This window comes from Momordica charantia, assembly GCF_013281855.1.
Source record: "Momordica charantia cultivar OHB3-1 chromosome 4 unlocalized genomic scaffold, Mcharantia_2.0 BLBB01000004.1, whole genome shotgun sequence".
Lineage (NCBI taxonomy): Eukaryota > Viridiplantae > Streptophyta > Magnoliopsida > Cucurbitales > Cucurbitaceae > Momordica > Momordica charantia.
The window spans coordinates 23,101,605-23,127,465 of record NW_028275162.1 but is presented as its reverse complement, the minus strand read 5'-3'; the positions used below and the strand labels follow the sequence as shown (position 1 = coordinate 23,127,465).

Sequence of the window (25,861 nt, the reverse complement as noted above, 5' to 3'; positions counted from 1 at the left end):
ATGTGTAACGTAAATATCATATCTGATTGTATTTTATGACTTGTATTTGAGTCTTCTTTCTTTTTCTTTTTCTTTTTTTTTTTTCAGATCAAATGAAAATAAACCTAAAACTAACCACGAGAGATTTAACCATCGACTTTTAGGACGGTAGATGTTATCCTATGTTTGGATCGAAGACTTTCTTGACTTATTTAAATTATATTATGATACTTTAATTTCAATGTTCATTATAAATTGGTTTGTAAACTTTAAAACATCAAATCTTCAGGTGGAACTCTTGTACCCTTAATTTGTTGTATTAAAAAAAACATTATGTTTTCAAATAACAGCAAAATATAATTATTCACATGAGATTTCTAAAGAGACTGTACTTCATAGAACTGAATTTTGATTTTGTTGTATATTTGTGTAGTTGATTAAATCTCTAGTAGTTATCCTCTAATTATTTTTCTCAACTTTAAAGATTGAATTATTTTTCTTGAACTTGGATCGAGGTTCTGGTGCTTCGAAATTCTTCAAGTCTTCAAAGAGGAAGAACCTTCAATTTGCTATATGAATTCTCCAACTTCTCAACCTTTTAAAATGAGTAGACTCCTCTACCCCACAAGCTTTGGTGGGATTTCGGTTTGTGTGATTTTAGACCCAACTCATGGATTTGGACTCTATTTGAGTCATAAGTCTAATTTAATTTCACATAGTCTAGGTTTATGTGATTTTTTGACCCATTCCCTAAATCTAGGCCTGTGATTTTGGACCAAACTCAATTATTTAAGTGTATTTATACTTATTCAAATTTGGTAAAGTTCTATTATCAATCCACTGCAATGATCTTATTGGTAATTTGGACTTTGGGTCAAATTACCCTCCAATGTTTTTTGGGAAATTTAAGTGGATGGCTAAATTTTGCCACCCGTTTTAAAAAATATCTATTAGTTTTGAAGTGGATGGCTCCAATCCCGATGACCATGAAAGACATGTGACATTATTTGAAAATTACTAATTTATTGTCTTTAATTTTAAAATTTAAATACCATTTTGGACCTTACGTACTCTTAGTTTTGGTTCATTTTGGTTTATTTTGATTATTGTAATTTCAAAATGTTCTTTTTTCTCCGTATACTTTCAATTTTCATTCATTCTAGTCTCTTTACTTTCAAATTGTTCGTTTTAGTCCGTGTTCAAGTTTAAAAATTAAACATTTAAACTTTCGTAAGTTCAAGTTTCCCTACTCAAAAAACTGAATCTATTTTAGGGATGCAATCTTATCACTAATAAACGTTTAAGGTTTTAATAGGAATCTAATTTTTTCATTTATGAACTCAAATTTTTATAATTAAAACTTTAGACGTGTAATTGTAATTACTTACCATACTTTAGGGGTGATTTGTGTAATTTTAAAGTTTGCAGAATATATCCAACTTTTGAAAACTAAAAAAAAAATATTTATTTTGTTTTTCAAGTTTGGCTAACTAGTCAAACACATTTTTGGAAGAACGTGAAAAACCTATCAAACTTGTACGATATCCCACTCTCATAGTTGGAGATATATGCTAATTACCGTTGAGCTATGCTTATTTTGACAATTTTACACGATTTGAAAATATAAAAAAACTATAATTTAATTTCAAACGAGACTTCATTTGAGTCATTGTAGCTTGACTTTAGTTTAATTTAATTGATACGATTCCAATTTAATTTGATATTGGTTCTCATTTGAACTTCTTGACTTTGAGAGAAAAAATATATACCTTTATTAAACTAAATTGTGCTCGTATTGACAACCAGATAAGTTAAATATCAAAGATTAGAATATTAATCATAGATAGAAAATGTATCATGTATTCTACGCCATGACAAGTTGCAATGACAGGGATGGGTTGTGAGGTTAAACCCACCCATCCAAAAAGCCACGCAATTCCTTTTACTTTCTAACAGTTGGCCAAATATGAAACACAAGCTTATTGCACGTAAATGTACAACTTTTTACATATTTATTACGGCAATGGTATGCATATAACATTTGTGACTTTTTCTTGGTACAATATGAAGTTGGGAGATTCAAACTCATGATCTATTCATCAAAGATATGTGTAAATTACAGTTGAACTAAATTATGTTAGCAACATTTGTGAGATATGTACCTAGCAAAGGATGCCACATATTTACCTCATTTTATATCCAGATATATACTAATCAACAAGAGTATAACTAAGTCAAAACGAATATAGTTCAACGGTAATTGACATATATCTCCAATCGAGTATAACTAAATTGATTATGACATATATCATGAACAAAAAAAATTAGAGATTTGTTGAAAAGAATTTGAAGTTCGAATTATCATCCCACATGTTATTTAACGAAACATAAAAAAACAATATCAAGCAAAAAATTATCAATTAAAATCTAAGGTTTTGAAATTTTAATTTATCTAAATTCAAACTTAAATTCCAATTGACCTAAAAAATAGGACTTCATAACCAAAAAAAAAAATCTAAAAGTCCAAATTTTAAAAGGTGGGAAGAAAACTAAAGGCATAGATTAACTTTAAAGTAATTTAGCTTGAAAACGAGAGACGTTAGGATATTGATTTGATTCTACAATCGAAGATTTATATTTTTGATCAACTGAGTTATGTTCATGTTGATAATTATCGATTCTTTACCCCGACAAATAATAAATGTACCGCATCTCGAATATGATAAATATTTGTAATGGTAGGAATAATTGGTGAGACTTGGAATCATGGGGTTAAATTGGTAATTTTGAAGTGAAGGAAAACGAAAAGAAAAAAAAAAGGAAGGTAAGTAAACTAAATTGGAATATGACAAGAGAGCATCGAAAGGCGAAAAAATGCACAAACGCAAAAACTTGACTGGATTAATTGGAATTTGGAATAAACTTTAAAATTTATATACGCGAAAAAAATTAGGCAATAGCGTTGATCCGGTAAAGGAATTACATAACTAGAGCCAATGGATAGATGACACGTAGACAGCGGAGGAGCTAATACCGCTGCAACTCTAGTGTCTTACTACACGCTAATAAATCTCCCATATAAAATATCTTTCTAGAATCGAACCGCCTTCACTGCCTGCAAATAACGCGAATCTCTCTCTCTTCCTTTCTCTCTCATCCCAATCGAAACCGAAACCGAACTGCGATTGCGAACAAATTTTTAATCATTCATTCATTCACAACAAAAGGGATCCGAAAAAAACAACACGAATCACACTAATTTCAGACCCCAATCCTGGTTACGCCTCATCTTTTCCTCGCATATACCCGTGCAGGCGAGGAGTTTGGACCAGGATTTCTGGATTAGGGTTAGGGTTAGGGTTTGTTTTTGTCCTTTTATCTACATAGTGCGTGCATGCGAGGGTCTGGATCACATGTATGGCAGTGTTGTTATCTGGATAGTGTGGAATTTGGGGCTTTGACCATGGAGCGCGCCAGAGGTGGGTTAATTCTTGGTTATTGTTGGTGATGACTAGAGACCGATGTCTCCTGGGAAAGAAGATGATGGGTAGGGGTGCGGACGGAGGCTGTGGTACTGAGGAGAGGCCTTGCCCACTGTCTAGAGTGCCCAACAGAATACCGTTGACCCAAACTCAAGCACAAGAGGAGAAGCTTTGTACTGTGAACATTGATTATTACGCGCAGGCTCAAAAGGCGTTGTGCGAGCGCTCGCCATTTGATGTTGCGGAAGAGACTTCAGCTTCTTGTGTGCCTACTTTGCCCAGTAGGCTGGGGAGCTTTTTGGTTAGACATTCGGATGGTAAGAAACGGCAGCGGAAATCGAATTCCGGGGCAGACAAGAAGTCTTCTCGGCAAGGTGAAAGGTCGCGTGGCTCCAACATTTGGGTTGAGACCGAGGAATATTTTAGAGACTTGGCGTTGCCTGATGTAGACACTTTGCGTGCAGCGTCTTCCTTTAGCAGTTTAGTGGCTAGGAAGTGTTTTACAATTCCGTCTTTGGGAAATGTTCCAGAAGCAAATGTAGGTGGCAGTGAGAATGTTAGTGATCAGAATATGGATGGGGTCGTTGTTAAAGACGAGGTTGTGGATGATCGTTTGTGCTCGGAAATGAGCATGGCTGAAGCCAATGGTTCACCTCCGGAAGACAAGGGTTGTTTGAATTTGGATTCTTCTCGCGGATTAGAATGGCTCTTAGGTTGTAGGAATAAGGTGTCTTTAACTTCGGAGCGGCCTTCGAAGAAACGGAAGCTTCTAGGTGGCGACGCAGGGTTGGAAAAAGTTCTGATTGCTTCTCCTTGCGAAGGAAATTCATCTCTATGCCACTTTTGCTCGAAGGGTGATACGGACAAAGGGTTAAATCCGTTAATCACTTGTAGTTGTTGTCATGTGGTGGTTCACCATAAGTGCTATGGCATAAGAGAAAAAGTTATTGGATCCTGGTTGTGTTCTTGGTGTAAGCAGAAGGATAAAACCAATGATTCCACGAAGCCTTGTTTGCTCTGTCCCAAGCAGGGTGGTGCTCTGAAACCTGTACATAAGAACGTCAACAGTGGATTTTCTGTCGAATTTGCTCATTTGTTTTGTTGTCAGTGGATGCCAGAGGTATATATAGAGGACTTGACGCAGATGGGGCCCGTTATGAATATGGGAGGTATAAAAGAAACTCGGAAGAAGTTAGTATGTAACATATGCAAGGTCAAGTATGGAGCCTGTCTTCGGTGCAGCCATGGTATGTTCATTGTTCCATTATTATATGCCATTCTCCTTTTCTGTTTGGATGATGCATCGGAAGCACATTCTACGTGGCTACTAGCGGTCGTCAGATTTTGGTTCATTTTTTGCTGTTAACTTGTATGAACTGGGTAGATTACTTTTATGCTTTCAAGTAGAAAGGCATGTTTTTGGCTTGTTTGTTAAAGTCCTTTGTACAAAGTATTTAGAAGTTGGTCGAAATCTGAAATCAATGAACAATTATTTTCTACTACTCTTGAGGTTCGATTTCATGTTCCTGGGCTGCGTTCTCTCTCTCTCTCTCTCTCTCTCTCTCTCCATTCCTCCCTCCTCTCTCTCCCAACATAACTTTGCTTTCTGACTTCTTTGGAAGGTTAGTTGTTGAATTACTACCATATTGAGATATAAGAAGTGGTATTAAGAGAGGGGTCATCCATACTTGTTATATTAACTTTATCGTCTATCTATTCTCCAAAAGATGCGAGCAGTATAATAGCCATCAGGATATATTGTTGGTTGTAATTAATTATCATTTAGTTTATTCTTAAGAGAGGGTCTCATTTAAACAAACATGCTGACTTGAGGCGTTATCATGACTAAACAGTTTCTTCTTTCATGCTTTGTCTATTATTCAGACCGATAGCTAGAGGGCAGATTTCTTATCTGAGGATGTTGGTGGTTCCTGATTTGATAAAAAGGAAAAAATCTCTAGGAATTTCTTGATATTTATAGGTCGTGCATTCCAACTTATAAACCTCTTATTGGAACTCTAAAGTATCGAGTAAACACAGCTTTTTTTTTTATGGATGGAAAATATTGTATAACTCAAAAAGCATATAAAAGAGTTGCGATGATTAAGTTCTCTCCCAAGAAAGATAAAAAAGACTCCAATTGGCTTGAATCAAGAATATTGGATCTTATGTAACCGTTCTATGGAAGCTTGTCAACTAAAGAAATTAGACCAAATTAGATTCCATACCTTCCATACCCTTTTCTTTTGTCTAGGAATTCTATGATTTTTATCTCCCAATCTCTAACAAGATAGTCATTTAACAAACTATTCTAGAGGATTTTTGTCTTGTTTCTGGAAGGGTGCGCCCAAGCTAGTGGAAGGAAGAAGTCCTCAAGTCTTTTAGAAGCACACCATGAAAAATTGCTTTGTAAAAGTCTTCAAGGGGCAAATTGAATTTTATCAAATAAGTGCTGGATGGCTTCACTGAACTTTTTACAAACAACATAAATCACACGACGAGTATTGGAAATCTTTTATCGTTTTATTGATATTGAGGATATGGATTTTGATATTGCTTAGTTGACCAAGCAGGCACCGGCTTTAATGAAGGTTCTTTGTATACTTGATTATAACCAGGCAGGCATGCACCTGAATTTCCATAGGGATCTACTCCCAATGAATTTATGGGGGGTGTTTGGACTTGTGGAGATACCTTTGATCATAAATTTAAAGATGGATTTTACAGAGTTCCATGGTGTTCTAGTGTTCATGTATTGGTTAGGAATATTATTTCTGACCTAAAAAGGATGGAAAGCCCATTCTTCAACCTTTGTTGTTTTTGCTAAGGGATCGTCTGAACTTTAGGTACCGAGTGGTGTAGTGCCGGTTAGACACTGCTTTAGTTCTATGATGTTGACTTACTCTTCAACGGCATAAAGATTAGTGACATTTCAACTTGGGCAGTTGCAATCTCATCAAACTATTTCCAAATTCTACTTCTTCTTTGAAGTAAAAGAGGATCTTTCTAGTGTTAGCAATATCCAAGCCCATCCTGCTCTTTAGGCAAAGCTCACAGGACCACTTATTCCAATGGGAACCCTTCTCCAACTAAACATGTTCCAAGAAATTCTCTCATAATTCATTTTGCATCCTATTCAAGAGTATTTTCTGAAGTCTTGGGGTCTTCTGAATAATCATGATTCTGTTGAAACTTGAAAGCGTTTTAGTAGTTGTATTTATCAGCTGAAGGTACGATAGCTGGATGAATAGGTTTGAAGAAAATAGTTATGCATCACTATTCACTACTACTCTTAATATTATAGCAGCTACCATTAACTGTGGAGATGACCTGATTGTAAATTTTCCCTAGTTACGAGCAAGGTGGCTAGAGAAATGATTGGCATCTACCAAAAATTTCATAGATGTAGTGTTTAAAATTAATTAGAAGGAACGTATTACTTTTTAAGGTTTTAGAAAATCTATTTGCGTCTGGATCTCTCTGTATATAAATTAGAAAGTTTATCCTTCTAAGGTTTTTAATTCATTGACAGTCATTTCATTTGAAAACAGACCATAATTGGCATGCAGAGGTGGAAGTTATCATTGTCATGGAATTTAAGAGGCCATTCTCGTTTGTATCCATTGATAATATGCACAGTAAAGTAGCATGGGTGCCTCCCCTTATTTATTTGCTTTGCTCTTTCCCATTTTTATATAGCATCCAAAGTGAAAACGATAACAGGAGTTTGAGGATGAGAAATTCTCTTAGAACACCAAATATTTTACATGAAAAATGTCCATCTAAATTACATTGGAAATTCCAAAGTTTAAGGGGGCGTTTGACCTGTAGGAATAAGAATATGAATGTAAACCTGAGACTATGATGCCTATAAATTGAATAACCATGTTTGGTAGGTCATGTTAGTACAAAGATCTTAAAATGAGTCTTAAATTATAAAATTATTAATTAATTGTACACAGTTAAATTAAATTTGTTAACAATATTTTGTTTCATAAGTTACTTCATACTAAATTTAAAATTAATTATTTATAATTAAAGACAAATAGTTAAAATCAAATAAATTAAATTGAATTTTATATTAACAATTTTCACGGGTTTATGAGGCTAATGTTTAAGTTTAATAATAACATTGGTTTAGGTTGCCCATTCTCCCCTCTATGTTACTGCATACCGCATACCAAACAGCCCCTAATGGTTTTACATAATACTGATCAGCCATAAATTCCCGAGTGGCAACTGTTTGTGGCCTCCCTTACCAATCTTAAGACAATGTGATTTAGTGCAATTTGGTGAAATCTATCCCTGGTTTACTTGGTTTAGAAAAATGAACAAAAAGAGATTTTGAGGACAAAATTGATGATTTTGGATCCGGCATTCAGGGGAAATTTGGGAGTTAGATAGTTTTTATTATTATTTTTTATGTTCTTCTCGCATACAGTTTCAAACTCTCTTGTTAGTACACCACCTTTTTAGTTAATTTAATTTGGACTATTTTTTAGGTTTGGCGGATACTCCATCCTCCGGTCTTTATGACACAATCAATAATTCGCTTCATTTTCAATTAGGCCTTGCTTCCCCATTTGTAGTTTTTCTTAGGTAGTTTTCTTATCAAGGAAAATAAGTCCCAAGACATTTTCCTGTTACTTTTCCTAAGAGAAATTGCCTGTTCTTTTCTCTCATCAAATTATCCAAGATTATATGAAACTGCCAGCCGCTTCAAAAAGGCCGTTCTCTTTTTACTGGTAAGTAGCAATTCCCCCAAAAAGGTTCTAGCAAAGAATATTCCCCTTCAGAATCCTCTCTCTGTGAATTGTGATAGGCCAGACTTTTCTCATACTTGGTCAAGATGTACTTTGCCCTTTCAGATTGGAGATTTATATATATTATATTTCTATTTGTATGCTAATCTTCATTATGTATTTGTTCTGTGGAGTTTACGGTCATGTTCTCCATCCGTACATATTGGAGAATAGGAGCTCTCTCTGTCTTGGATGATTTAAATGTCACGTTATTATTGGCTTCATATGCTTAACCTTTGGTGTATTATGATGGTTTATTATCTAATTTCCTCTATTGTTTGGGGACGACTTTTAATATTTGGAACTGTAGTCTCTCCATGTCTATGAACAATCGGAAATCTATTATGTAGTCCTTTTTGGGTGGGGTTTTCCTCTACCCCCCAGCCACTAGTTGTTTTTGCCTTTTTGTTGATACAGGTTTCTTATCCAAAAAAAAAAAAAAATTGGAACTGCTCTACCATCTGTGGTTTTTGATTTTTATGTTTCTTCATTCCGTCCAATCCTTTTGAGTTCTCTCCTACTATTTATTAATAGTTATCTTGCCTGGGTGATTGCTCTCAGGAACTTGCAGAACCTCCTTTCATCCAATTTGTGCAAGGGAGGCTAAACATAGAATGGAAGTCTGGGCAAAATATGGGTGTGATAATGTAAGTGTGAATTATTCCCATCCCATTCTATACTTTAGTCTGTCTGATAACAATTTCAACCGTGACTGTAAAATTCGACTCAATCACATCTTTTTTATTTTTTATTTTTTCTTTCTTTTATGTATCAAGAAGCCCTTTGTACTGTCTAAAAGAGTACACCTTTCAAAGATCTAAGCTTGCTTCTATCAGGTTGAGCTTCGAGCTTTCTGCTCAAAGCACTCAGAAACACGAGATTTTAGGAGCAGTGGCCAAGTTCAAGACACTTCTGAAGCTGTTAACTGTAACTCATATGTGGTCAACCACCTTCCAGTGACATTGTCAGTTAACAGACCGCAGAAATTAGTTGGGAGAAGGAACATTGATAATCTTTTACTCTGTAAGGAAGCTTCTGATACGAACTCTGGAAAATTGGGCGATGGTGAATTAGAAGATATAGGATCCACGGATCTAAGTTTAAATGCTGATTCTGTTGGTACACACAAGTCTACTATCCAGGGGGTTGAGGATGTCAACCCACTTGACTCCCTTAAATTTGCATCGATTATGAAAAAGGCAAGCTTGCAAGTTTCTATTTCGTTTTGATATTAAATCTTTCTTTTCTAGGGTTGTCTTACTTAAACTGTATGTCTACCTTCTTGCAGTTGATTGATCAAGGAAAAGTCAATGTTAAAGATGTAGCCTCAGAAATTGGCATACCGCCTGATCTATTAAGTGCAAAACTTACAGTAATGCCTGTGATTATTCAATTTTAAAGAAGTTTTTCTCCATGTAAAATAAAATCCTGTGCTTTGCTTACATTATCGTTTCTTCATTCTGTAGGCTGACAACCTTGTCCCTGACTTGAAATCTAAAATTGTCAGATGGCTAAAAAATCATGCTTATATTGGTGCCCTGCAAAAAAATTTGAGAGTCAAACTTAAATCGGCTGTTTTGTCCAAGGCTGTTGTTGGAGCTGCTGATCGTTCTGACTCTTTATCAGTTCCTGAATCTGAAAATTCAGATCTTATTGCTGATAAATTGGTTAAAACTCGACGAAAAACTAAAAGCAATATGAGCCATCTGAAGAATGATGAAATCAAATGTTCATCTGAAGAGACTTTAGGTGGTGGTCTAGCAATGCATAGTGATTCCTTGGATCAGCAAGATAGTGAAGAACCGGGTGATTCAAATAAGGAATGTATCCAAGACTCTAGTGAAAAGGTTGAGCACGTTATCTTTATTATTGTTATTTTTCGCCATTCTTTCTTTGGGCAGCAGATCTTCTGATTTTCCCTATGGAATCCAAATGATGAGTAGTACCATTACGCTTTTATTCCACTCTCCTCTGCATGGTTCCTTTGATTTCTTGACTGGTGAACTTGTAAAGTATCCTCAGTTATTGGAAAAAGTAACAAAATAACGTTCTTTTTCTATCGAGGTGGTTGCAATTGATGGATTTCATTACATCAATGTAAAATCGATGGGAACTCTTGTTCTCATCTGTCCCTATGTTCATTGTTTATTTTCTACTTTTTTAGGCCTGCTAAGATAACACTTTAATGTGCTGATTTAAGGAAAGGTTATGTATAATCATTCCCTTATTGTTTGTCATGACCCCATTTCTCTTGCTTCGCTGTTCTCTTCTTTCATTTTATGGCCAGTATTAACTGGTTCAATACAATCACGTAGGTAGGTTGATAAGGGCAGTGTGTTGAGGAGGGTAGACTCTCTATGCGATTATGAATATGTTGGTATTTGCCTGAGTTAAACGTGGTGCTTGTGGTATTTTCATTATCTTTAATTTTTTTTTGGAGTGGCTTGATATGAAGAGAATCATGGTATAGGGGCTGCTGAAAGTGTTCACTACGTATTACATACATGTTTGAACCCGTTGGTCGTCAAGAGATCGGGGATTCTCTGAGTACTAAAATTTGTAGTTAAAAATCTCTTGACTAGTTTAGGGTACTAAAATTTGTAGTTAAAAATCTCTTGACTAGTTTAACATTTGCATTACACTTTTGCTGGATCTTCACAATATCACGTCGTTCTTTCTTATATGTTCTGTTTGTTCACCAGTCTTTTGGACTGGTTTTGGCATCCTTGTCTTGGAAATGGGTCGAAGTTGGGGATTCTGGCCAGTTAACTGAAGCTTGACGTTTCCATTGTCTGAATGTGGATGAAGATGACGTTTATGATTTATATGAATTGGGAAGTCTAAAGTGATCTGAGATGTTTTCCTTTCTCTTCCGAAAGCTAATGTTTCATGGTTTCTCTATCCAATGCTTAGCTATCTGCCATCATCTCCTTGGGTGTAGTTTAATCTGTTGTCATACGTCACTATCCTATCCCTCAAACTAAACTTTTCTATCCTAACCAATTTACCCTTGAAGCCATATGGGCCTTGAGGTGGAAGTGGGGAACTAAGCCTGGTTGAATACTTCTCTCCCATGTTGCTTCCTCCATAGTCATAACATCCCATTAGGTTATTACTTCGTGCAGCTTCTTGTTTTTTGGATTGGAGCAAACCCCTAGAGCTGCCTTAGGTTCAGTGATCAAGTATAAGGAGGAATCCAAGTGGGATGGTAATGGTAGGGGATGAGAACTCTTTCCTTCAGCCAGAATTGAGAAACATGGAACATTATGTATATTAAAGCAAAAATTGGCCGACTATAGATTGCCTGCATAATAATCATCTGGTATACAGTTTGAGGGTTTTCAATAACTTCCCAGAATTATATGTAGGAATGCTGTGTGTTTATGTTGTATCTTATTGACGTCTCTTCTTGCTGCTGCTTATATTTTGAACATCTGACTAAAGATGGCATGCACTTGCACATTTCTTTCTTCCTTCAAATTTCCTGAGTCACTTTAGTTCCCGATTTTTCCATTTTAGTTTGTGGTTTTTTCCCTTTCCCCTTTAACTGGAGTGATTTTGTTTCAACCGTGCAGCATTTGAACGAGCATGATAATTCTCGAGATTCTTCTTCAAGGATTTTCCCAAATGATGTAGGTATGTTATGAAGTTTATGATTGATTCTTCTCTATATGTTTCCAGCTTGACCGTCTCTTTTTTTCCCTCTGTATTTCTTTCATTGACTCTGGATAAGTTATTTCCTTATAGGAAAACAATGATAAGTCTACAAGTAACTTATTTCTGTTACTCTCTACGACACCAGTGTTTTCTTGACTAAGTTGTGAAATGTTTTTGATGAAATTAAGATTACATTCTTATTGATTATGATCTAAAACCACATCTAAGATTGAATTATTCTTAACTAACAGTATGATATTTTTTATAAAATGGGTGGTGCTAATGATAGTGTCCGCACTTTCTTGTTAGAAGTAACGGGTTACTTTTGAAGACTTGGAATGGAGGTCACATCTTCCATCCTTTTTCTAAGAGGTCCCTATTATAATATTGCAAGCTCCTAAAGATGTTGGCTAAACACTATTTTTATAGTTCAAATCAATATTTTTCCTTTGTTTCTTTTTTTTTTTTTTGGACTGAAAAATCTTCTGGGCTTTTTACAGTCTTGGTTCGATCATTCTTTTTTAAGTAATTCATTGGATGTTTTAATTGCTTTAATGGATCTTCAAATATTAAACATCTACTTATGAACGTGTTGGATCCTTGGATTCTCTTTAACACCTGGAATATTGGTGACTCATTTTTCTGTTCGACGTTTTGGGATAATTTTGCAGGCAATACAGTTAGACCCTTAAATTGTAGCCTCACGGAAAGTGATCGTTTAGAGGCTGCTGTTTCTGGCCACAAGTCTTCAATAAGTGCAGCTCATGGGTACATGGTTATTTCTTATCAATTGTAGTTCCGAATTGGGGCTTTTGACAAGTAACTTCTTTTTAATTTTTAGATATTTTCTGCTGACGTCACAAGTTTTCTAAACATTTTAGATGATTATTATGCAGAAATGCTGGAGAGGCCCCCAGTTCTTATTTTCATCCATACGTTCAAGAGAAGGTGTCGCATTTCTTGGATGGAAGGCTTTTAAGTAACTACATACTTGGATCTAGTGGTAAAGTTTTTCATGCTACTTGGTATGCATTGAATTTGTCATGATATTATTTTACTTCACAGATTTGATTGGGGGAGAGATGTCACGTTGGCAAGCATCCTCCAATGCTGGCGTCTGCTGTGATCATGAATACCAGGGTTTAGAGTGCAATGACGTGGGTTGCCAATCTGGTGGATTTAATCCGAAGCAGCTAGTCAATAAAAAAATAGCTGAAATTATGAAGTTGTCTCCAGAAGATGAAATTGAAGGAGAAATTATATTTTATCAGCATAGATTACTCGCAAATGCAGTTTCAAGAAAGCAGTTCACTGGTATTTTAACTGTTCTCTTAATCTTCAATGTGATGCTGGTCTGTCCTCATTACTCTTATTTCCCCCTCTTTCATGAGGATTAGAAAGCACTTAAAATGTCATAAATGACTAACAAACTAAAGAAAAAACAGTAATGACTGATGAGGATAGACCAATAGTATCAGCATAGCTTCCTCCCACATCAACCAAAATATATGACTTCTACATACCTGTATAATCATGTTAATACACATTTTTCAAATCACGTCATTAATCAATTAAACAATTGACAAAAAAATGAAGACTTATTTTGTAACTCCTTTGGATGGAGATGACCTAAATTGGTTCTCATAAAAAAAAAAAGTTAACAATAAAATGTTTATTTCTTGAAAGTCGAAGGACTAAAATAGATATTTTAAAATTTAAGGTGAAGACCATAACATGTTTCTTAAAATTTCAGAGACTAAAATATATATTTTAGTAGTGACTAAAAATATAAACAATTGATAGCAAAACAACAGCTAGAACTGTAATGTTTATTTTTTAGAAGCTTATGGACTAAGACTGAAATGTACCTGAAAGTTTGGGGACTTAAAAGTTTATCGTCCGATGCCTGTTTACTCTCCAATGAATTACTGCATGTTATTTTCAACCTTTTCTTTCTAATCTTTGACTCTTCCTACAAAAGAGGAACACTGGAAAGCTTCCTCTGGAACTGAGTTTGTGTTCTATGTAATAGTTTTTGTTTGAATGGTTATTGCAGATCATTTAATCTGTAGTGTTGCTAAGAGTCTTCCTAAGGAGATTGATGAAGCAAGAAGTACGAGATGGGATGCTGTGCTCATTAATCAGTATTTTAGTGAGCTTAGAGAAGCAAAGAAACAGGGTAAGAAAGAGAGAAGACATAAGGAAGCACAGGCTGTACTAGCTGCTGCGACTGCTGCTGCTGCAGCCTCTTCTAGGATGTCATCATTCAGGAAAGATGTATATGAAGAATCTACTCATAGAGAGGTTTTATGATGATTTGATCTGAGGCTCTTTACTTCACTTTGATGCCTATCTGTAGAGAAATGACTGATGATGTAATGTTTGGCTATTGTTCTCAGTTGATGCCTCGTGCAAAAGAAACACTTACAAAGGTTGCTCTCCCAAAGACTTCATTAGAGTCGGACTTCAGTAAAGAACATGCTAGATCCTGTGATATCTGCCGGCGGCCAGAGACAATATTAAAGCCAATTTTAGTCTGCTCTAGTTGCAAGGTTTTTTCATACTATATCTGCATACTTCTGTAAAAAAGGAAAAAGTATTACATTTGATTGACAGATGGTGCTTATAGCAGGTTGCGGTACATCTGGATTGCTATTGCGCTGTTAAAGAGTCCTCAGGTCCATGGTGTTGTGAATTATGTGAAGAGTTATCATCATCAAGAGGCTCTGGAGCTCCAGTTGTCAATTTTTGGGAGAAATCATATTTTGTTGCAGAATGTGGTCTATGTGGTGGCACCACAGGTGCATTCAGGAAATCATCTGATGGCCAGTGGGTCCATGCCTTCTGTGCAGAGGTAAAACGGTCTTGGGAAATGTTAAGGAACCTGCTTATTTTATGTTGTGCAATATTGTAAGATGCATTTTCCCCGCCCCAAGGGGTTGGGGTCTTCTATTGAGGATTTGGATTGATGTGTTTTCAATTAAAAAACAAATCTCTTTATAAATCCTATTTAAATATGCATTAATTTGAGTATACCTAATGTATTATCTTGTAGTGGGTCTTCGAATCAACTTACAGAAGAGGACAAGCAAATCCTGTGGTAGGAATGGTATGTAAAAGTGGAATGTGCTATATTTTACTATTTGATTATATTTGTTGATGTATTTTTGTCAGTTAATATTTATTTGCGTGAGACCTGGTACGATGGTTTATTTAAATCTTAAATCATACCTTTCTTGATGGAATTCCAGGAGACGGTTTCAAAGGGGGTGGACTCTTGCTATATTTGTCACCGCAAACATGGTGTCTGTTTGAAGGTCTAACCAACTTGGTTTTGCTCAATATGCCCGTTCTGAAATAATAGTAGTGTAGGAGTTCCTGTTTTCATCACTATTTGCTTTATTGGATATTGTGATGGTTGAAGTACCTTCTTTCATCGTCTTCAGTGCAATTATGGTCATTGTCGGTCCACTTTTCATCCTTCGTGCGCTAGAAGTGCTGGATGTTACATGACTGTAAAGACTTCTGGTGGTAAGTTGCAGCACAAGGCATATTGCGAAAAGCATAGCTCAGAGCAGAGAGCAAAGGTTTATACTCTGTCTTGTAATGATTTATATACTTACTACATGCAATTGTGACAACTGACGTTAGAATGAACATGGACAGGCTGAGAACCAAGCACATGGAATCGAGGAGTTGAATAGAGTCAAGCAAATTAGGGTAACTCTATTTCCACTCTAATAATTGCTTATGAACTTACCTTGCTGTATTATTTCTGACACGATGCTTATGCCTCTCTTAAGATCACACTAGGGTGGAGTTTATGATTTTTTGATATATTATGCTGGATCAGATGATTAACCATTTTTCTAAACTATTATTTTTGTAATTATTTTATCCATTACATTTAATTTACCTCTCTGTACAACATCCATCTATAGAGGCCAGTTGAAGAACACCCTGCATTGACCAAATACTGTGGGACGAGATGGCATGTTCAAACGTTGAAATGTTCTATATTCTACGTTTTAGAATTTGTATAAAACATGAGAAAATAAAACAAATACACTTGTGTCTTCAATGAAAAAATTATATTTGAAGAGCTTCCATCATCATGTCATAACCATTTATTATTTTAAAATGATATTATTCTTTAAGTAATTATTAATTATGAAACCAATTTCGTTTGGTTTCTATGTAGTCCATTTTCTTCTTCATGGTATTTGTAGCATCTAATTCGATTATTTTTTATTTCTTTGACCTCCAAGCAGTTGTATTGTGGGTTTCCAAAACCCTTGGGCCTACGTGCTTGCGAGATCTAAATATGTTTCCTATGATGTGGAGCCCCCAAGTGGTGGCCTCGTTGGCAAGGACTTGGGGTCTCTTGGTTATATTAGCTTAGAGGTCTCAAGTTCGAATCTTCAAGTGAGGTTAATACAAAAAATCATTCGTGTCTCTCGAGTATGGCCTTGGGGTGGGTGCGAGTGCCCCCGAGTATAGGAGAGCAAAATTCCAACTCCTTAATTATTAAAAAAAAGGTTTCCTATGATGTCGAAACGGAAGGACTTGTTCTCGAACTGTGTATTTCTGATTTGGAAATAACAATAGGCCTTCAAAACATAACATTTCTTTGGTTGTGCAATGTGCAGTTGAGATCAGATAGTGGTGGTTGAGGGGTGCTTCTAGAATATAAATTCGTCTTTTTGTTATTCATACTGGTGGCTAGTGCGCATGTCTAAATTGCACATTTTACTATCATTTACATGCTATGCCTCTTGTATGATCTTTGTCGCTCATGTCTTATACTTGCTTATATCTGAAATCAGGCTATAATATTTCTTACAATAGATGTTGAACTATAGAGTATTTTTGAATTCTCATTCTTTTTCTTTGGCAGGTTGAACTAGAGAGGCTACGCCTACTCTGTGAAAGAATCATCAAGCGTGAGAAGATTAAGGTATGTCATTTTTAACTAACAAACTAATTTCTTTCTGACGTTTATATTTTGTCAATGGGTAATACCGATAGAGAAAAGCGAGTGCTTGGCTGCAGCTGCAGGACATGACTGTACTAGCTTATTGTTAGTTCATGAATTTGTGAGCTTGTCTTGGCCTTCAAGGTGTGGTTGCTCTATTGGTTGAGTGCTTGGGGCTCGGGGCTGTAATGTATGGGATCTTGGGTGGATTAGTGGGATTGGGTCCAATACCACTGTTATTAAAAAATGAAAAAGGAATTTGTGGAATTTTTAAAGATCTCCCGACTGGAATGCTTCCATATGGCATTCTTTGGGGAATATAAGTTCCTTCTAACTGTTTTGTAGGGTTTTTCTACATTATATGTGAGGATCTTTTTTGTGTTTGCAGAGAGACCTGGTTCTTTGCTCACATGATGTCCTTGCTTTTAAAAGAGACCATGTAGCCCGATCCGTACTAGTTCAAACTCCTTTCTTCCTACCTGAAGTGAGTTCTGAATCAGCAACCACATCCTTAAAGGGGCATGTGGAAGATTTAAAATCGTGCAGTGAAGCTGTGCAGAGATCAGATGATTTAACTGTGGATATCACAGTTTCCATCAAGCACTGGAATAAAGTACCGTTGCCTTTGGACACCGAACAAAAGACTGACGACGACAGTTCCACATCTCAAAACCTGTTCTCCAGAAAATTTGCAGAGAGGGCTCAGTTTTCTGGGAAGCAAATACCTCAGAGATCTTCTACTACATCACGTCATCTTTTAGATGTTGGAGGATTGAGGTTCAAGTCCAGAAAGGTACAGAATTAAAATTCCCTCCTGCTTGCTTAATATTTACCCAAACAGAGGATGTAAATTTAATTATGTGCATGATCCTGACTTGGATATTATAAACCATAGCATGCCGAAACATTTCAGAAAGAGCTAGTAATGACGTCAGATCAAGCATCAATGAAGAACTCTCTTTTGCCTAAGCAGTACCTGTATGTTCCTGCTGATGTCCTTGCCAAGGAGAAGCAAGTCAACCAGGAAACAGGTTCCGCCGAGCCACCGAAATGCGACAGGTAGTCTGAGAAGGCATTTCTTGTGTTTCAGATTTCCAAATTGGAGGCCAAACATCCATATGCCTCAGGGACCCATATCCTGCTCAGAAACCGAGTCTGAGAGCGAGTGACATGGTGAACGGAGAAGAGCAGGGGAATGCTGGGATAGACTCGGGCGGGGCGCCAGGTTTTGAGTTGGGCATCGGAAGTTTTGGCATGGCAGATGTACATTCAATGTTGAGAGTAATTGTACAGGTGGGTGGGAGCCATGGTTAAACGTTGCAATGGGGACAGAGTGAGTTTTCCACATCTTTGAGATTTGTTTTCCTGGTGGGTAAAGTCGAATTTTTAGGTGTTAGCTATTGTGTGTACGAGGAGTTGGGAGGGAAAAAAAGGAGAGAATTGTTGCTGTGATGCTGCTGCCACTGTAAAGTTGGTGTATAATTGATACGCAATCAATCATTCTGTCCATCCTCTTGAAACCAACTCGACCCTCTCTTCTAAATGGAACAATAATGCTCAACGCTCATTTATTAGATTAGGAATTTTGTAAATTGCAGAGACTAATTTGGTCTAAGTTTTTCGTTAGTTTCGAGGTTTGCCAGCAATTAGATGTCAGGTGGCCGCATTTATGAAAGAAGTATTTAATTTGGACAAGAGGCGTTACGTTATGGCCTTTTCAATCCATCTTGATTTGACCATGTAAAATATGGTTTTTTTTTCTCTATTTAAAATTAATTTGAAGGTTAAATTATAAGTTTCAGTAGTTGTGCATTCTTTGAAAGTTAGTGTTTGTTTTAGAACTTTTTAACAGGTTTTTGAATTTTCAATTTTGAATCTAATAAGCCATTAAGTTTTTAATGTTCATGCATTTGACACTTTGACTCTTATCATGTCAAGCAATTTCAAACTTTGATATAAATAGATACCAGCTCTAAAATTTTAGGGACCATAATCTCTCTAAAAATATTGAACTTACAACTTAATCATTATTTTTATTTTATTACACTTTATATTATGTAATACTATGGGAAAATTTATAGTGCTGTCGTAAATATTTGCTACTTCTGTTCATGGCGAGTTATTCTTAACTGATTAAAGTATTATAACCTTGATCAAAAGATAGAAAGATTCATGTATTACTCAACAAAAAAATAATACTCTCTGTTCACACTGTGAATTTTCTTTCGTAAATTTTTTAAAATATTTTTTGGATTCTATATAATAATGCTAATGTTACTAATAGTAGCTGAGAGGAGTACCTGAATGTATTATTTAGAAAAATTTCCCAAGATATATTAAAAATTTATAACTACTTAAATCAGTTTGGTTTAATCCGGTCAACGATTATTCAATTTTCCCAAGAGCAGTATCGGACCGGACCGTAAGCTGAGGTAAACTGAAAAGAAAAAAAAGAACATTTTTTTCTTTTTAACAATGAAAAAAACAGTGAAGAGGATTTGTGTGTGTTTTTATATTTATTATTATTAAAAAATCTGCCCAATATATTTCGAAGGAGAGTTTTTTTTTTCTTTTAATTTAAAAAATAAATAAATAACGAAAAAAAAGAACGCCGCTGCCGTCTGCGACGGTTTCCGTGCTCTGCCTCTGCCTGCGAACCCCGGCCCATACGAAGCTCCAAGCTAGCGATGGGCTCGATAGACGTCCAATCAACGAATGCGGAGAATGGATCTGCCGCCGCTTCTGCTGATGCTCGTCAAAAGCCAGTTGCCGCCGACGCTGTGACCCAGACATCCAACGAACCAGACGGAACGCCGCCCGAGAAACCTAAAGAATTGGGACCGACGAAGAAGCGTATCTCCTCCATGCTTCCTCTGGACGTCGGAACCCGCGTCATGTGCCGCTGGAGGGACGGGAAGTACCATCCCGTCAAGGTCATCGAGCGTCGGAAGTTGCAGGCAACTGGTTTTAGTGATTACGAATACTATGTCCATTACACCGAGTGTAAGCTACTCTTCTGCTCTGAAGTTTGCATTAGTATGTAGGTATTTGATTTTGCGTGGTGGAAGAATGAAGCTGGAATGAGGAAACGAGAGATGCTTCTTTTTGGTCCCCAAATTTGTTTAATTTGCTGTTTAGGGTTCGTTTGATGAATTAGGGCTTATTCGCATTTGGTCAATTTAGGAAGTACGACCTTTGGATTGAGTGAGACAAGTAGCTTTTGCAGCAATGAGATTTTACCTTCTCGTTCATGGACCGTTTAATTGACAGAACTCATGGGTGCACCATATTTTTCTTTAACCGTAGTGTTCGTAGCTAAATTAAACAGTCTCTTCTACGTGGAGTTTGGGGTTTTCTTTCTCCTTAACTGGATTTTGTGACAGTCAATAGGAGACTTGATGAGTGGGTGAAGCTTGACCAACTTGATCTCGATTCAGTTGAGACGGTTGTTGATGAGAAAGTGGAGGACAAGGTAATTTTTCTTTCCTCTCTCTTTTTTTTTTTAAGTTCAACCAGTCCACTTCTGAAGTATCGTCACTGTTGTTGCTTGAAAAAACTTTAAGGTTATCTTTGGGCATGGCTTGGTCCTTTTGGAAGCCACGTCTTACTTGCAAGCACTAATGTAACTTTATTCCTGCACTTGAAGGTGACGGGATTAAAGATGACCCGACACCAGAAGCGGAAGATTGATGAAACACACGTTGAGGTATGTATTTTTTAGGATGTTGTGGCTAGTCCTTTGTTTAAGATCCTTTATGTTAATATAATAGCTTGAACAACTAATTGATAAGTAGTCTTTTATTGAGATACCTATTGTTGGATTTGAACCTACCATGCAGAATGGTTTAAACAAACAAAATTATGAGCTACCATGCAGATGGGATTAGCATAAGAATTTTAGCATTGTCTAGCTCCTTTCTCGGCTTTCAGTTTTTCGATAAATAAATATTTCCTTATTCATTCTAGCAAACACCTTCAAGAGCTCACTTCCAGTGTCAAATGACTAATATGCACTTAATAGCAATCCTATCATCACTCTGTCCCTCTTTTGGCGAGGCTTGTCACCAGTAGTTAGTCATCTCTTGTCAACGATTCTTACTTGAAAACTTTTATTCCTCCAGTAATCCTATTTGGATTACTTTCTCGCAAGGCTTCGGAATTCATGTTGGAGTTAATTCCGAAAGTATCCTTGCAAATTGTCTACTTACACTATCCAATCTTGTTGCCATCAACTTGCTCTTTATCTTCTCCTTCTGCACATATAAGAACTAGACTACATGGGTGTTTGATAGTAGTCGGTAAAAACATTCCTTGTCACACCCACTAAGTGTAGATGTGGGGGCAAGCATCAAACTCTCGTCAGTTGTAGGTAATTCTGGTAGATGGTGAGTGAAAAATGCTGATTTTGAGATGGTGTCATATTAAATTGGAGCTTCCTAAAAACTCTTCCCTGTCTTCATTATGAAATGATGTCCTTTTTTCCTTTTTTACAATCGAATAGGGCCATGAGGAACTTGATGCTGCCAGCTTGAGGGAGCATGAAGAATTTACAAAAGTGAAAAATATAGCAACGATTGAACTTGGAAGATATGAGATTGAAACATGGTATTTCTCCCCCTTTCCTCCAGAATACAATGACACCACGAAACTCTATTTTTGTGAGTTTTGTCTCAATTTCATGAAGCGCAAGGAACAGCTCCAGAGACATATGGTGAGATGTGCTCCAAATTCTGTCGTGTTGCTTATGAATGAGAATGAACCAGTATGTTTGTAAATAGAATTTTGAATTGTTATTTTGGACCATACGCGAACCCATCCAGTGTTGATTGCTGATATTGTTTTTGGAATATCAATTTAATCTTTGTGGAAGAGTGTACAAGTTGCATCTTTTCATTGTTTCATGTTTCAGACCATACAAACCATCTCAATTTTTGTGCTTTGTCCATGTAGAGGAAGTGCGATCTCAAGCATCCTCCTGGTGATGAAATATATCGAAGTGGTACTTTGTCAATGTTTGAGGTATGGTCTTGGTCGGATAGGTTTTCAATCTTTTGGCTTGTTCATGTTGCAGTTGTGCACCTCGTTCTTTTATTATCTAATTTATCATCAACATTCCTTATTCATTTATTATTTGAACTGAAAGTAGTTCCATTTTGGTTTTCTGGTTTCTTTTCTTATTGGTTGTGAACGTCATTGGGGGAATTTCTTCTGCATTTTAACAGTTCATGCAACCGTGACATTTCCTCTACTCACATTGTGTGAGAGACTCAAACTCTGTTTTAAATTATAATTGAAGTAATAATCCCATTCTCCTTTTAACCTGTCATAAACGATAATGTACTTGAAGCTATAAGTATAGGATGATGATTTCATTATTGTAGACTAGAAATTCTGTCATATAATTTATTTTCTGCTAACTTTTTGTGGAAACAGGTTGACGGAAAAAAGAACAAGGTTTATGGGCAGAATCTCTGTTACTTAGCAAAGTTATTTCTGGACCACAAGACTCTATATTACGATGTTGACCTTTTTCTGTTTTATGTCTTGTGTGAGTGTGATGATCGAGGGTGTCACATGGTTGGATATTTTTCAAAGGTAATTTTTGATTCAGTATAACTGCTTTCCAATTAAAGTTGTATGATTCTGGTAGAATAAAACTATTATTACTATTATTTTTTTATTTGGAGGGGTTGGGAGGAGAAAACATCGTTGTCAGCCAAAAAGGGACTTTGAAAGACATAAAATTCTTGAATAGGCTTGAATTTGAAAGGTTGTTTTATTATGAAAAAAGTTACAGTAAGGAGCTCCATCTAGGAGATAGAAAAATAATAAAATGGGCCAAAATATAAGCATCTAAAAATCTCACGTATTTACTTCAATCTAAATAGACCATACTGTAGCTGCGCTTACGCAATTCTGTAGTCTTTTAGGTTTGTTCCGAAAGCTGTGACCTGAGAAAGCTTGAATGAAGTAGTCCTGGATATTATTTAGGAAATCACTATTGCATATTAGAGAGCTGAAAATCTTAAGCCCATGGTCCTTGAGAAATTGTTGCGAAGGAAGAGATGGTGGTGAGTACCATCATCTTGAAAGCACCTATAAGGTGATAAACACGAAAGAGACATTTCTTTTGAGTGATTTCAAGGGAATTACAGTTAATCATTCCAAGAACGAGAGGAAAGGTGCCTGTTGTCTTCTGGTTGATTTGTGGAAAACATGCTAGACTTTTTCAAGATCCCAGACTCTTAACACCATCCTTTTGTCTTCTGGTTGATGAATCTCATCTAAGTTCCTAAGTATAGAAATCTACTCTCTAGTTTCAAAATCAAGTTAGGTCCATCCCGTAGTATTTCTGATCTTTGGGCTATTGGGGATGGATATTGGATATTTTTGAGCTTAGTGTTTCATTGAAGATCCATTTACCTTTCCAAAAGTTAGTCCTTCTGCCATCCTTCATTTTTGGTGGAGTTTGCAGGGCTAGGTATGAAGGAGTAGGGCTACCCGAGCATGCCCTTTTTTTAGAGGGAATAAACGATTCAAATAATGTTGGTTTAAAATTAATTTATCTGATCTGCAGTATACACGCCATTTTGATACATGATATACTTTCTAATCCATGCTTTAGTCATTTCTTTTCTCTTTGGTGGGCCAGTGGATGTTTTAGTGGTGATAGTGAGTGGCATAAAAATAAATGAAAATCATCTTATGGAGATAACGGAATGTAAGATGGATGGATTTACAAGCAGCTGGGAACAACTTTAGAACTTCGCATTTCTTTTCAAGTGTTTGGAATTAACATGGAATTGTTTTTGTGACCATATTTATCTCTCGGTGTGCAGGAAAAGCATTCAGAAGAATCCTATAATTTGGCATGCATTCTCACCCTTCCTCCTTACCAAAGGAAGGGCTATGGCAAGTTCTTAATAGCTTTTTGTAAGTCCACATACATTAAACTAGCTCTATTTTTTGACTAATTGTGTCGTCAACTAGCATGCTTGATGATGACTTTACTTGATAAGATTTGTTCTATATGTTGTACAACTGTGCTCTTGAGTTCTAAAACTAGCATTCTTGATGATCTCGGTTTTCTAGCATTGAAAAGTTTAGTTTGTTATTTTAGTCGGAGAGTCCACATCTTTTATTTTCCTGTCTTCATTACACCATGTTCTAATGGAGATTTTTATTCTTTTATTCACCTGGGAGATCAGCTTATGAACTCTCCAAGAAAGAAGGTAAAGTTGGCACACCTGAAAGACCTCTTTCTGACCTTGGCTTGGTGAGCTACAGAGGATACTGGACCAGGGTTCTTTTAGACATCTTGAAAAAGCACAAGGGCAATATCTCTATCAAGGTTAGCAATTTTGTCTCTTACCGAAATTCAGGGTTGAAAATTTTATACCCAATCATGGGCTCATTCGTCATCCCTTTATTGCAGGAGCTAAGTGATATGACAGCCATCAAAGCCGAAGATATTTTGAACACACTTCAGAGCCTAGAGTTGATTCAATACAGGAAAGGGCAGCATGTTATATGTGCCGACCCCAAGGTTCTCGATCGACATCTCAAAGCTGCTGGTCGTGGGGGCCTAGAGGTCGATGTTAGCAAATTGATCTGGACTCCATACAGAGAACAGGGTTAAAGCTTTGCAAACTCATTATTAAATCTCACGGTAACCTAACTCTGCATGTACAATAATAGTCTAGAATTTTAGCATGAAGCATTACCGCTGCCATGTCTATCTTATTATTAAATCTCACGGTAACCTAACTCTGCATGTACAATAATAGTCTAGAATTTTAGCATAAAGCATTACCGCTGCCATGTCTATCTTATGAATGTAAGCCTGGACAAATCAATACTGAACTCATTGAAATGACCAATGGTAGAAATCCAGATCTTGTACATCACCAGTTGCTGTATTATATCTGACCCTTGACACTTGCACTTTCTATTATGAAGTCCTGAATCGGGTTTGTTTGAGAAGAAGGGTACTTTAAGTGATTATTCGCGACCTTTTAGAACAATTTTTTTCCCTTTTTACAATGAAAACGTATTTGTATAGTGTCATTTTCATATACTGGTTCGGTGTTCTCCAAATTAACTTTAAATTTATGAGCATCACCAGTAGGAATAAGATAAAAGATAATCTCTCAGGAGCTCTCTTTTTTAAACACAATTTGATTGGGTATTGATACACGACAACTCTGGACAATCAAGTGACTAGTCACTAAAATTCGTTCTAGTTCGTACAAGTGGTTCAACTCGAAAGGGAAAAGTTAGATGGATTGCCCCTTAGATGGTTGAATACCAGGAGTAGATAGAATTATCATTATGCGACCGAAACATTCCACAAGTTTGATGAATAATGAAACTTGAATACTTCACAGTAATGCATCAAAGGAAGACACTTTTATTCAACAATTGTAAATTGCATCAAGATTTTAAGGGAGCCTATTTATAGGCGAAGACCATGGCTGATACAAGGGGAAAATAGGACAAAATAAAATCCTAAAATTAAGGAATTAAAAATTAAATACTAAACAATTTTCCTTAAATCGAAAATATGCTGGTCTAAAATGCTAAAATGAATTACAAAAACTAATTCTTCAAACAAATAAGGAAAGTATTTTCCTTGAACAACAAAGGTGGATAGGGCATCCCCTTGACAACAAGCAAAGGGCGTAGGCAGACCAGGGCGTGTACAGACTAGCGTGCGCGTAGGGGCATGCGGGCATGGGTGCTGGCAATGCACGAGTGCACGTGCGGAAGTGGCACTTGCACTGACACCGGGGCCATGGGCAGACATGGGTGCTAGACAGGGGCATTGGCGCATAGGGCTAAGCAATAGTGTGGGCGTGGACGTATGCTTGCAAGGTTAGCGAGCTGTGCATGCGGTTGGGCGTGTGCGATGGGTGGCCATCATATGCATGCAGTTGGTCCTTCTCTTTGACATAGGAATTTTCTTG

General features: G+C 36.5%; 2 protein-coding genes across 6 annotated transcripts; both read left to right on the top strand.

Moving 5' to 3' along the window:
• The first annotated feature begins 3,079 nt into the window (after window positions 1-3,079).
• LOC111012014 (PHD finger family protein) lies at window positions 3,080-18,521 on the top strand. 5 transcript variants are annotated; one of them, XM_088122636.1, is made up of 19 exons: window positions 3,080-4,708; window positions 8,825-8,910; window positions 9,100-9,462; window positions 9,552-9,635; window positions 9,730-10,110; window positions 11,839-11,899; window positions 12,592-12,688; window positions 12,817-12,899; window positions 12,986-13,234; window positions 13,977-14,224; window positions 14,320-14,472; window positions 14,553-14,774; window positions 14,976-15,029; window positions 15,172-15,237; window positions 15,367-15,507; window positions 15,587-15,640; window positions 16,818-16,877; window positions 17,284-17,688; window positions 17,791-18,521. In XM_088122636.1, exons 1-19 carry the CDS (start codon window positions 3,487-3,489, stop codon window positions 17,956-17,958), a joined length of 4,197 nt encoding a protein of 1,398 aa, XP_087978762.1. In that variant the 5' UTR covers window positions 3,080-3,486; the 3' UTR covers window positions 17,959-18,521. The 5 variants fall into 5 exon arrangements, with proteins under 5 accessions (XP_087978762.1, XP_087978760.1, XP_022141730.1 ...); XM_088122634.1 differs by having other exon boundaries at window positions 14,550-14,774; XM_022286038.2 differs by having other exon boundaries at window positions 9,552-9,644.
• A 949-nt stretch (window positions 18,522-19,470) lies between these two features.
• On the top strand, window positions 19,471-24,802 carry LOC111011845 (histone acetyltransferase of the MYST family 1). The gene is made up of 9 exons (XM_088123043.1): window positions 19,471-19,898; window positions 20,279-20,367; window positions 20,542-20,601; window positions 21,397-21,606; window positions 21,846-21,914; window positions 22,329-22,490; window positions 23,735-23,828; window positions 24,104-24,246; window positions 24,331-24,802. Exons 1-9 carry the CDS (start codon window positions 19,583-19,585, stop codon window positions 24,532-24,534), a joined length of 1,347 nt encoding a protein of 448 aa, XP_087979169.1. The 5' UTR covers window positions 19,471-19,582; the 3' UTR covers window positions 24,535-24,802.
• The last annotated feature ends 1,059 nt before the right edge of the window (window positions 24,803-25,861 follow it).

What these genes read in the sequence shown, in the direction of transcription:
- LOC111011845 (XM_088123043.1), top strand. Translation starts at nt 19,583, where the DNA reads ATGGGCTCGATAGACGTCCAATCAACGAATGCGGAGAATGGATCTGCC. An exon ending in CTATGTCCATTACACCGAGT is followed by an intron (nt 19,899 to 20,278) that starts GTAAGCTACTCT and finishes ATTTTGTGACAG; the next exon opens with TCAATAGGAGACTTGATGAG. An exon ending in AACAGCTCCAGAGACATATG is followed by an intron (nt 21,607 to 21,845) that starts GTGAGATGTGCT and finishes TTGTCCATGTAG; the next exon opens with AGGAAGTGCGATCTCAAGCA.
- LOC111012014 (XM_022286037.2), top strand. Translation starts at nt 3,487, where the DNA reads ATGACTAGAGACCGATGTCTCCTGGGAAAGAAGATGATGGGTAGGGGT. An exon ending in TCCAAGACTCTAGTGAAAAG is followed by an intron (nt 10,111 to 11,838) that starts GTTGAGCACGTT and finishes TCAACCGTGCAG; the next exon opens with CATTTGAACGAGCATGATAA. An exon ending in TCAATAAGTGCAGCTCATGG is followed by an intron (nt 12,689 to 12,816) that starts GTACATGGTTAT and finishes ATTATTATGCAG; the next exon opens with AAATGCTGGAGAGGCCCCCA.